The 13,129-nt window shown below is 42.0% G+C and overlaps 1 protein-coding gene across 5 annotated transcripts in view; it reads right to left on the reverse strand.

Annotated features, from left to right (window-relative positions):
- LOC110989694 (C-type mannose receptor 2-like) overlaps positions 1-7,835 on the reverse strand; it is a 48,199-nt gene extending 40,364 nt beyond the window's left edge. The window contains exons 1-3 of one of the 5 annotated variants that reach the window (XM_087139937.1): positions 7,498-7,829; positions 6,452-6,588; positions 5,497-5,685 (exon numbers count right to left, since the gene is read on the reverse strand). In XM_087139937.1, the coding sequence (XP_086996063.1) occupies positions 5,497-5,539 (43 nt within the window). In that variant the 5' untranslated portion in view covers positions 5,540-5,685; positions 6,452-6,588; positions 7,498-7,829. Of the gene's footprint in view, positions 1-5,496; positions 5,686-6,451; positions 6,764-7,497 lie in introns of those variants that run through there. The other 4 variants (XR_015426134.1, XM_087139935.1, XM_087139934.1 and 1 more) reach the window with 4 other exon arrangements.
- Positions 7,836-13,129: the final 5,294 nt, after the last annotated feature.

Consider the following 13,129-nt stretch of genomic DNA (forward strand, 5'->3'; position numbering starts at 1 on the left):
TAGATTGGTTTAACGTTTTGTTAAACTCAGTCCGAGGTGCATCTGTTAAAGTCCATTCAAGGCCAAAGAGTGTGACCTTGGCCATTACTGACCTCAACTTCAAGTTGAGGCTAAATAAACAAGTGACCAAGCTGTTAAACCTACCCAAAATCAAACTTTTACCATACATCATTTATGAAGGTAAATATGATTTAAACCCCATGAAAGTCGCGTTTATTCATCGAAGACATTTAAATATCCACGACAAACTTTATAACGGCCAGTCTTCGGCCTTGTTGGTACCTACGTGTATGTGGTACCTACCGAGCCCTTCTCAGTTACCGTGCCTGACAGTAAAACGCCTAAAAAGTTCATAGACAGAAACACTAGCGAGTTGACCTTTTCTGTAAAAAACAAGCGAGAAGAGCTGGTAGACAACAAAGGCGCTGGGATTTGAATTGAGCTAGACATTTTTTAAAACAAGTATATAATAAAAAGATGATAATGAACGTCGGGTCGAATATGTACCAAGACTTGAGTGAGTACCAAACCGAAGCCAACGCGACTTAAGTTTACCACCTTTAAAAGATCGAAGGCATCCGCGGACAAATCTTAGGAGAACGTGACGCAAGAGAAACCTCTTACAAAAAGATAAACGGCTATTAACCGCGCTAGATTACGTGGAATATGGAGTCGAAGCAATAGGCGCTACGTAAGCTGCCATTGACATTTCTGCGCTACTGAAAGCAGTTACAGCACCCGTCAGGCTAGTAATGGAAGGCATTGCCATTGGTGCATTTGGTGCTAACGTTTTGTTGAAATACGCCAGTCGTAGGTTGTCTCACAAAACTAAAAAAGCAAAATCCGCATGCTTTCAAACGCCAAGCTAAATACCATAATACCATCACATGCGCTCGAAGACGGTGACGTGTCTCAAGAAGAATTTGTGCTAATTTTGTCCGAACTTAGGAAATTCAACGAATCGAAAGAAAAGATCCGGTCTAATACAACGACCAAATTGCAAGAAAGCAAATCGACGAGTAAAGAAGAATTTGACCGCCAAGTACAAGAAAAGGCGGAAACTTTAGCCAACGAAAGGGCAGAAGTTTAAAAAAAAAAAGCCCTTGTGAAAAATCTTGGCGAATAACTTTGTCCAAGTCTGTAAAACTTCACGTTTGGCGTGTGACCTGCGCCAATAGACCTCGGATTGTGCGTAATGGTGACATCTCGTCGTTCGCCTTTGATAGCCCTAGGTACTTTGAGCCGGCAACTCGGGTTCAATTTCTTTGTATATTGACTCGACATATTTTATAATAGACTGTTTTATAATTTATTTCCAAATCACAAACATGAAAGACAACGCGATTAAAGATGCCGCAAAAAAAACAATTCTTCGTATTTGCCTAATAGACCGCGCTTGTGGAACGTTTCAGATCGCATTTCTGCCAACATCCATATTTTATAATACATATTATTTCAAAGATGGCGAGGCTTTAATGATGGTAGGAGGAGCCGTAGTCAATACGTTGGCGTTTACGGGCTGGAACTTTTATTCAGCAGTGTATCTAAAAATAAGGTCGACGAAGACCACAAACGACACGACTTAGCCCTGGAACAATTGGCGAAAGCAAAACAAAAGTGGGAAACGCAGATGGTGCATCTGTTGGATTTTTTAAACGAACGCATGAGGCAAGAACGCGCGAATTAAAGACATTTGTCAACGTAGACGAGGCCCTGAGAGTGTATTCAGATTTGACCGGTAAAACGTGTTGCCATTGCCGCCGGGGCCTAAATTTGCCGATTTCTACGTGGCGTGGATTCTCGGGGGTACCGCGTTGGTCAGTTTCTTGTGTATATAGTTAACTTTGTTTTAAAATGAACAAAGAATTCTCAAAGTTGTTTTACAGCCCACAAGGTTATTGGAAAGGCGAAGGCGCGGTGATCACTCGCATCAAAAGACCGGTGCAGATAAGTCGATAATACTCGATTGGTTTTTTTTAAAAAGCAATCCATCTGGCAAATTTATCTACCTGCCCCTGGATACATACCCAGGCTAAGTACTTTACAACGGAATTCTTTAGAAACAAACTATGCGCATGAAATGGATATATTATATCTACCCTGGGATCAAGTAAACCGTAAGACTTACAAGTACGCTTTGCCGTAGTCGATGTGGGTTCGAGATTTAAAGAAGTGGAGCTTCGGAATCGAAATTTAAAGGTGAGTTTTAAATAGCTTTTGTGAAAAAAAGAGGCTGTAATTCAAGTGGGTGAACCAGGTGTACATCGATCGCAGGGAATCGTTGAAAGTTTCAGTAAGACTTTATCCGAAAGGTTGTTTGGTCACCAATATGCACAGGAGATTTTAAACGTGGGTGAACGCAACGTGAAATGGGTTGCAAGATTGCCACAAGTTATAAAACCGTTGAATGAAGAAAAGACAAGCACCTAGCGCACCGGTTCCCAAGAGAAGAGAGGTGGAATTTCCTTCAGATGCAGTCGTTAGGTACCTATATTACTCGGGCGAGCAAGAAGGCGGCACCGTTACAAGGGCAACCGATTCGATTTGGAGCGTGGACGTTTACCAAATTGAAAAACGCACGAGTCAATTTAAACGAGTCCGAGATGAAAAGGTGAAAACGAGGCCGACTATGTATTATTTGCTCCAGGGCCCCTAGCGGAGTTTCATTAGAGAAGAACTTCACGTGGTACCTGCAGACCTTGGTTTGCCGCCTGTTTGATAATGTCCGCAAGCCAACGTATCGCCGGACGCCATTTGGCAAAATGTAACGCTTTGCGTCTAAAGGCAAAAGTCTCAGTTTATTTTCCGTGACTGTGAATACCTGATGTTTATTCGATTTGAAAAGCTGTTGTTTATTAAAATGTTGTGTTTTTTTCAGATAGGCGCCTTTTACAAGCCTAGTGGGTTAACCGTTTTTGAGCTACCACTTTTGTCACGCCTTTTGCCTTCTTTAAATTTGGATCTACTTTTTCTGAAATAACTTTACCGCCAAATTCATCTTTCATTTTGCTAATGTCCTTTTGTTTTTTGAATTGTACAGCTGATGACTCGGCGGGTAATTGCTCAAATCAAATAACTCACGCTTTTTACGTAGGTAACCGGGTAAATCATCCGTTTGAAACGAGCAAGCTGTCTGTATCGGTGTACAAATCAATGTACGGTAGACAAATCAAGCACGCTTACGCCGCAGTAAATCGGCTTATTCAATTTGGTTACCGTGCAATACAATTCGACAAATGATAGATCACACTGCATAAATGGTGTAGTCGTCTTATATTGTGGATTAGAAGTTAGTTTCTTTTACTCGATCGGCGTCCTTGAGTGTGCTATAAAACGCGTCTCGAGGAGGGTAGGCTGGTTTCTTCAAATCGGTCAAATCAGTCGATATATTCATACGGATAGACGCCTTTCTCTAAAAGCAAGTATGTGTTGTTTGGAAATATCTCGCCAATCGATCGAGTGACGCTGCCATGAAATGAAACGAGTCTAGAAATCTAAGTTTGCCAAATGAAAACGAAACGTAATTTTTGGTATTTTGGCAATGACGCTGATTTTACTACCGTTAAAAACGTGAACACCCAAATATGATTATGTGTGCGTTGTACTTTTCTAACTTGTGTAAGATCACCGGAATAGGCGTTTGATTTAGCACGACTCGGAGTTTTAGATGACAATGGGCATGTGCTGAACCCTGTACTTACCCGTGATGTGGCAATGATCTCGGACTTTGCGAAACTTGTTGATGAGCTTCTCACAGCTAATGCATTTGTACTCTGTGAAACCGCGATCGTTTTTTAAGCTAAAGAGTATTTTGTCGTCTTTAGTTTTTGGCTCGTCTGGGATAAGACACCGACACTGTGATTCTTTTGTTTTCGCAAATCCAGCAGTGGTTGCATTTGTCGAGGTGTTTTTGTAACTCGTGCGACCAAATGATAGGCATTGGATCTGCAAATGTTTCATTAATTGTTTTTGTTTCTCTGGCTAGTGATTGTGCGAAATCAGTGGCCTCGTCTAGGCTTCTGTATGTTTTGCGGGCTTGTGGCGTGGCGTTTTAATCGTATTTTCTTCTTTTGGTGAAAGACGCTCTAAAACACACTCGAAATCCGCGTAGATAACACACGGCGCCTTTGTTTATTTTTGTAGTTTTCAAACTTGAGAATATGTTGACCCTTTACAGGTAATTCGACTTTGAATTTTATGTCTGTCGAGTCTTTGTTGACTTGAAAGTGAGACATACAATTGAAACAACAGTATGATTCACCGTCGTGATTGTTATGGCACTGGTCAACCGAGAGAGGTTCTTTATCCAACAATAATGAGCTGTTTCACCTCGAGTAAAATAAAGTTAGTTGATCAGCTCGGTTGTGTAGTTGGTCTTGTGAAGTATGAACACATCGTCTATTCTCGTGTAACCGAATACATTGATCGCCAAGTTGTTCTGTGATTCGATGCGTGGAATTTGTGAAATAAGTGTAGGAAAGTTCATGTTTGCAAAATTTAAACCATCGTTTGTCGTGTACGTCGAAGTGCGTTCGTTGTTTATTTTGTAATTAGGGTTAGTTGTTTGTTTTGTAATTAGAGTCAGTTGCTAACTGATGTTTGTATTGTAGGAATATAAGCCTAGCGCAGCTCTTAAAGCCCAGCAAATGCACTCTTGATCCATTTTGTTTTGAACGTTGATGATCGTTGCCAGTTCTTTAGGTAATGGTATGTAAGTCGATCCTACTGGGTTATACCGCACCACGTTGATATAAAACGCAATGAATTTATTAAACACCCAGCCAGAGCCTCTTTGCTCGTAAGCTTCAACGTCTTCGACGTGTTTTGCCCTTTGCTGTTTTAACGCATTTTTACTTCAAGTTTAGAAACAACAGGGTTATTTTCACTCGTAAACGAGTAAATTGCTGTTGGCTTGCTTGAATCGCTCGTATGAGTTCGGGCTTTGTGAGACCTTTTTACGAGGGGATAATAAGGTAATGTTATATTGTCTGACGAAGTCGGATAAAAATGATTTAATTAAGTCGACTAAACCCCGTTAAGACAGGGCGTCGTTGTGATCTAGTTTCTGCATTCATGTGTCTATTTATAATAAGGGTTTTATAAATTTAATTCCAATTTTTTTCTCAAAGCCTCATTCTTCGATTGAGGGAGAATGAGGCTTTTTTTCTTCTTCCTGGAGAGCCCGGGGAAAAACTTGGCCCCTTTTGTGCGATGTAGTCGGCTGGCGTCTTTTTTCCTGGGGATTGGCGAAAGTTGATCTGGAGTTGGGATTTTTGCCGACTGAGGGGGGTCAGGTACCTATAGGAGGGTTTTGCTGATCTTGAACTGTCCTGGACACCTACTACTTCCGGTTCCATGCTTCCACATAAACGGCGATCAATACATGTAACCCTATGTGCAGTGCACGTGTGCGGTGGGCGTGGTTTAAACTGAAGTGACCTCACACTTACGAACCAGATACAGATTATGGTGTGGTAATGAGCGAAGAGAACCTACGTTGCATTTTTTCATCCAGTATTTTGGCAAGATTCGCCCCCATAGCCCTGCAGGCTTCGTCGGCTTGGGACCACGTTAAGCGCTCTGCCCCATCGATGTCGTTGCCAAACAAGCCGAAACACTTGTCAGGTGACCTCGACCAACCGGGTTCACACCCGCCCGTCTGTGCAGATGCCGCCCCTATCACCACTGAGAAAATGGGAAAAAATTCCATACACAGAAATCACTTGACACCCCGTTCACAAACCAAATGAGCTAGGTCTAAAAAAAATTAATCGGATTGTGAAGAATTTTTAAGATTTCCCAACGACTAAAGTGTTTGCAATATATATCACTAAAAAGGAAAGCAATTTTGAAAGCCATTAATTTACCATTCTGATATAAGATTCTGCTTGAATTTGATGCACGTTACAGATATACATCTTTCTCATGAACATCGACCCTATAATATTGTTTTCAAATTTCCAGAGTAGGGCAAGTCATCCAGCCACTTTTCCCCATTCCCCAACATGTTACAAGAAATCTCCACCGTTCCTTATATGGACATCGCCATTTTATATACTCCTTCTGGAGCAAAAATTTACAGCACTTCCTTGTGCACGTGGAAGTACATTTCAGTTACTAGACATAGTGCTATAACAACCATTAGAAAGCAATAACATGTCCTAAAGAGCAGTGGCATAAATCTGTGTTGGAAATTGGAGGTTGGGTGGGGGTGATTTCCAAAGCTCATCACGCTTGACCACGACCTCAATTACAGGTGATACCGTGACGCTGGCAGGTTAGAAGCCGTTGGTGCAGGCTACAGGTGTTTATGGTCAGTGGTCAGTGACTCAAATAGATGGGGAGGTGATCCCCCCCTCAAAAAAGTGTAGTGGGATGTAACGACCCCCTCCCCATCCTCCTGGAATGTCCGGCAGATTTTAGGAACTAACAAATACGGACAAGGACTTACAGCAAGATGTTCAACTTATTTGGAATGGATGATGGGTCTTTTTGTCGTTTTAAGACCTTGGCAAACCATGGAGGAAGGACACAGAAGGAGTTGTAACTCACGCACTTCAAAGCGTCCAATGATGGTCGCCGCCGCGTCTGACGAATAATAGAAAACATTCCATAAATGCCTTATTGCTGCCTGCATCTTAGCCAGACAAGCGGGGCCAGTAATATCCTGGCAATACTTGTAATTTTTTGCTTGCAATTAAATACAAACTATCGATGTGACCAGGAAATAGAGAGAGAAAAATTCCTGATATTAGACCTACTTTTGCCATCATTTATTAATGATGGCAAAAGTAGGTCTAATATCAGGATTTTTTTTGGACTTTGCGGCGACGATCATAGAGTACAAAGAGGGCTTATGGTTGCAAAACAGGTGGTGAGTAGCAGGCGTGCGCTGCACTCTGGCTATGGACATACTGGGTATGTCAGAAAGCGGTATTTGGCCAGATGTTCTGGCCCAAGCAGTTCAAACTCCTTCTGTGTCCTTCCTCCATGGGCAAACAGTTAAAGTGTAGAGCAAATACCCCCCCCCACGAGAGCGAACAATGACGAGTAAATTCCTGTCATTTTTGGACGCGCTGTAAACCTAGTCAGCGTAAGGTTCTTGGGTGATGTTCGTTAAAACCAGCCCCTCGGTAGAGTAGTGACCCGTTCCTCGCTGTTATTAACCCTTGATGAGGCCCAGGTTCAATTCCGTGTTCTGCCCACAAGTAGATTGGGTTTTATTCCCTACCTGTTTCCGTGGGTGTTACCCGGAATATTATCCCCGGTTTTAATTTCCTCGACAGGTAGTATCACATTATGCTTTGAAACTGTCACAGCCTCAAGTTGTCTGTGCAGCTTTTGACAGGCTTATGAACTACAGGGCTTACCATGGGCGTCAAGGCTAAGTGCTTTATGAACAGAACGCCCTACACGAATAATTTACCCCCAAAAAGCTATACTCTAGAAATAGGTCACGAAAACTGGCCAACGTGTGTTCAAACAGGCAACTCTTACCTGTCAGTAGACCAAATGTCAGGGAGATAGAGCTCCGTGGTTGAGATTTACGTCTCATCTCAGCAACAGAGAGTTAAAAGGTATTAAGGAAAGACTTGTGCAAGTGCTTCGGGGTTCCCCAGATATGTGTTGAATCTATTCTTGTCTGGACACAGTTCGATGCTATCAAAGTTGCATAGTCCAATCAAACATGAACTGTGGATGTATTGACCGAGCTATCATGGTTAATCTTTGATGTTGTTTGCTCTAATGGTATGATATTGTGCAACATAATCAAGGGTCTGCGCTATGCAGATAGAAGTATTGTTGCGTTGGCAAAAGGAACCAACAAAAACTTACTTCCATCTGTTGGCATAAAATGTAGACTAAGTAAGACCTATCAATTAAGAGAAGTCCTACTGGCCAATCAACTTAAGGTTGAAAATACAAACGTAAATCAAGGGATAGGAATCTAAAGGTAGACTGTTAAGGAAAGTCAGATAAACGACTTAAAATAATAATTGAACTTTGTATCAGAAACTGAAAAACAATAGAAAAGAAGAAAAAAAAGTAAAAGAAATGGAAAAAGAGATAAAGGGTGAAAAAATCACAAAACTGTATGGAATAAATGGAAACTGACTTTCTGCTACGATTTATATAAGTTCGTTGCTCATGAATGCTTTATCTTTCTCAGAAAAAACTCTTGAGATGCACATGGATCAGAGGGCTCAATGTCCTATTGAAATAAATCAATTGGATCGCTGTTGCCAACAAAACAGTCATACAGTTTTACGTTTCGGAACATACAGTGAAAATTGATTTGGACAAAATTGTCAAAGCACTCAAGGTTAGTTCATGCACCTTATCTTTGCAACGTCAAAAGCGTTTTTTTTTTTACCAACTATGAAGACAAAAAAGGCTGGCCGTATTAAGTACAAAATTAAAAGGATACATTACAAAGAACGAGTATTAACACATCAAATGTAAATACTTGTATTCATTACTCTATGAAAGTGCCTCCTGTATATTACTGATGGCGTAAAATGTGCATTTTGGGACAGAAACAATAGCCTGAATTTTTCAGCTATTTTTGACCGTTCATTCAAGATGGCAGTAAAGGTTTAGGGATTGACATATCATAACTGCTGTTGTGCCGCACTGACGCGCGTTCTTGTTGACGTGGGACACCAAGACGTAAGGCAATGTTCAAAAACAACCAAAATGGCATCGTTGTAAGACGTTTCGTGGATAGCGTGCACACTTTGTTATTGTTTGACAGGTGAGTCGTCCTCAGTGCGTACTAAAGATGTCATTTTGGTCGTTCTCTAACAGTGCTTTCCGTAAGGACCGGGGGAAGTCTTCAGAACCTGGAGTGCCTGGACGTGGGCCACGCGTTTCTGCAGTGCAAACTTGCCTCCTATATTGGTCAGGCCAGGGGACGGAGAAACGCTGTGTTTCTGGGAAGTCTGATCCGGAGGCTCCTCGAAGATCTCCCTCCACCAAGAGTATTTTCGCAATTTGCTCCAATCTGGATCTCAATGAATTCGTCCTGGTTAATTCTGGTTGGAGAAGGCCAGCGTGCTATGTCTGAGAAGCACCAGTTTCAGTGCTTGCTTATATACGGGATTTGAATTCCTGTTTGCGGGGGCCAAATCAGAGAGCAGGCAGTGAACTATGACGGATTAAAAGATGGGGCCTGAAATTGCAGTCTACCATGGCTTTCCCAGACTAAAGCACTTGATCTGGACGGACGACACCAAAATCATGGGGCCATTTTCGAGAATGGAATTAAATTAAGTTTTTTTAAAAAACGATTTCACAAAGTGTAGGTCAAACCGTTGGCAACCTGGGGACAGACTTTCATTACCAGTACAGAGGGGTTTCACAGTAGCGCTGTCTGCGCATATTTGCATCGAAACCGAGGCTCTCTGTGTTGAACTTAGTTGCGCGCGCCCGCGGAGTCCACACACAGTACATGGAGTATCCGGTTCGAAAGTGTGACGCCACTTCAGTTTAAACCACGCCTACTGGACAAGATACGCAACCATCGCAGGTACGTTAGTTCGCGGTCAATTGTCATTATTTTTTCTTTTGATTTTACGTGTCGAGTCATCCTGAAAGATTCTTCCACAGCCTGAAAATCTGAATTTAACATACCTTTATGTATTTTGTGTCTTGGCTTCTTACTTTCAATCGTCTGATCGTATTAAGAATTGAAGCTGACACATACAGCCTCGTTTTCAAACGCGGAAGTGTGCAGATCGACGCTAAAAGCGTCGTATTGGGATCCCTCTATAGTAAGGACATGCTAGTATAGGCCTAGACCTCTATCATGGGACAGCCAACATGCTTTTCTAGCATTCAAAGTAATGTACCCAAACTGAGTCTGAGGGGAAAGTATTCTGTTCCCTTTTATTTTTTCTATTGCCTAAGATCTACAGGGAGCAAGACACATACATGCAGCATTATGATTAAGGTCTGTAACTATCTGAACCAAACTCATTGGTTGCACTGCGTGTAGAGAAGATAGTGCTTTGGGGACAACGACTTGGTATGATCCTTCAAAATATATTGATTCTATACTGATACATTTTAACCGCTGGATTAGATAATAAAGCATAAATATTGGTAGAAATATTAAACTATCCTATCCATCTGAGTGCAACCAAGAAGTGCTCAAATACAATGAAGTTCATAGTCCAGTTGATCAAAGAAACAAGTGCGTTAGCCTTATCCTCAACATATCAATGTGAATGATATGTTGAGGATCAGGGTAGCATGTCTCTGTAAAGAAGAGTCGTTGAAAGTTGCTTGAACGTAGAAAATATGTCACGGCTTTAGCGATGGAAGGGAAAAGACGACTCACGCGCCTGCGTATAGCATGCAGGGGTCATATGGGTTTGACAAAGTCAAAATCGAATAAATACATTCAAAGAGAGGATTCAAACATTTCTGTCCTAAATAGGCTGAATGCTTTTAATTAACCCGGGATTAATCAAAGCCTTAAAAGAATTAACGGAAGGTATCCTTGATGACAACTTTTTTACCGATTGTCTGCTTTGGGGTTTGAATGCATCTGGGATGTTACCTGTGTTTCTAAGAGCATGAAGTTTTGCTCTTGATACGAGTGTAGGCCTACATTATTGTGGAGACATGCCAAAATCCACCGCCATTATACATCATGGCATTTTAGGTTTGCTACCGAAGTGCGAATTGACACAGTAATAACCCTTGACTTTGTTCCCTATTTGTTCCTGGGGCTAAATTGAGCGTACATTATTTAAAACTGATCTGTCAACAGTGATCGACCTTCGGGCGTTCAGCACATATTATGCATCAATAGAGTTCGCTAGCATTCACTACCCTGTTGCGCGCTTGTGACAGCAAACCAAGTGCATTTTCTGAACAGGTGAAAGAAGCGCAAAGCATTGCTGGCAGGATTTGGTTATCAACACTAACCCCCCCCCCCGGGCTCATGTAAATCATAATGAAATCGGAGGATTTGGGACTGGTAGGGATCCTCTAGTTAAGATCGTATCCCTACTTACAATTTAGGTATGGTTTTCATATTACGCACACACGTGATGCTCTTTGCTGAATAAACAACCTGTACGTGCAAAATATCGGAGATAATTTTTCTCCAGTATGGGCGTCCAAGAGGGTGCAAAAGAAATACTTCCCCCGAAAAAATCGAAACGACAAAAGAGAGATGTTGGGGTATGAAAATCTCCAGTTTTGAATACTTGAAATTCCCTTTGAATCGACCCTCCTTCAACCATCAATCGTTATCAGGTTTTGCTGCTGAGTCCCCCCCCCCCCAATTTTCCCCCTTGAGAAAGACTTTACCCATCCCTCTCACGACCCCACCACTGGATCCTTCCCAGAGTGGCGATATTGCTAATTCCCTTCATTACGCCATAAAACGTATATTTTATGGTACATGTCATCATGACATACATCATTCTCATTATATCCCTCAGTATATCTCATTCAATCATTTCAGGTAGCCCTACTCCTGAACCCAGACAGCGGCGCTATGCGATCTTTCGTCCAAACTACCCGTACGTGAAAGACAATAGAGTACCGAAGTGAATCCGTCACAAGCACAATCAGCGTTTAAAAGGCAGTAGCGCGAGAACCAGCGCGTGAACCAACACGCGCGCGTACTCCATTCGTTTGCACTGCACTTCCTGGTTCACTGTGACGTCACACATTGGTACTCTATACGCAAGAAGCGATGACGTCAGCAAGAGTCCACACTTTTTTCGAGTTCACGTTCACGTAGAACGTGCAACTAAACCTCTCTAATGAGCCCCATGAACACACGTACCGTTGGCAGTGTGCCCTCTATATATCGCACGCGTGCCCTATTATTTTATCGCGTGCTACGCGTTCTCTTGGGTGAGGGTGAAGTATACAATCACGACAATGCTTGTGATGTTTTGAGGGTGAATTCAACCCATTTGATGTTTATTTTAAGTTAGTGTTAATTCAAATCGTCGAATGCTGAAATTTTTTCGCACGCTCTAAGTGACCAGACCCTCCTCACACACACACAAACAGGCATGCGTAAAGTCAGACAATCCTGGACAAATATGTCGGGACAATTGGCAAGAGCCATAGGCTCTCCAGCCCCCCCCCCACTCCCCTGGTCTATGTTGGCATGTCCAGCAGGAGCGCAGACTGCGTTTGTAGAACCAACATTGTGTCTACCGTGGCGTTTGGCGTGTGTTTTCTGGCATTCTTTATGGAAAACAAAAATAACAGCTGACTTAAGTACAGACAAATGTACAAGCAAAAGCAATTCCAGTTGGTGTTGTGCGTGTACAGTCACAGCTGTCTTGCAGGAGTGCATAGTAGACGAAGCACCATGGCATTGCAGCCCATTACTGTTCAAAATTGATGTGTTTCGTTATGTGAAGCGCCCATTCTAGTACAGAAATAACGTACGGTGTCCACTTGTATTTGATTTTTAGAAACTTTTGAGAAATGACAGGTACATTTTGGCAGTATTCTATTTGAGTTCCAAAAGGCACATATGACTTTTAGCCGTGCCATTTTTGTAACTCCGAATGCCGATAATGAATTTATGGCCAATGAGGCACGGATGAACTAAAATCACAACATTAAGTTTCAGTCTGATCAAAATTAAATGTGGATGACCATGGAGGGGAAAACTGAATGGGTCACGCGCCTTTTGCGGCGACAATAGGGTCAAACCAAAAGCTATACTGATTTGACACCCATTGCATACTTGATGTTATTTTCTTTTGTTGAAATTCCAGCAACTAGGGATCGTTTGTTTGTTTTGAGTTTATTTCGTCATTTCCCTGCTTGTGCAGACCTGTCTGGTCAGTGATGGATCAACTATTCACAAGAAAGAGCGGCAGTTGCAACGCATTTGTTGCAACTCTGGGGTATCCCGCAAGAAGATACGAAACAAAGCTTTTGTGAGAATTTGTCTTTGATAATATCAAATTATTCTGCAGTTGAAAGCAAACGAAATTTGTTGTTATAACGAAAGAAAATGTATTTCCATCGATAAAATAGGGAGGTGAGTGCCACCCCGGTTCTGTTACTGTTGAATAATCAATAACAATCATTCATTAATATCCACCTCACAGCTTTTATATTGAGATCGCTGACAAGAAAT

This window comes from Acanthaster planci, linkage group LG08 (assembly GCF_054643075.1).
Source record: "Acanthaster planci isolate LZ-2023a linkage group LG08, COTS_SCS, whole genome shotgun sequence".
In the NCBI taxonomy this organism is placed as follows: domain Eukaryota; kingdom Metazoa; phylum Echinodermata; class Asteroidea; order Valvatida; family Acanthasteridae; genus Acanthaster; species Acanthaster planci.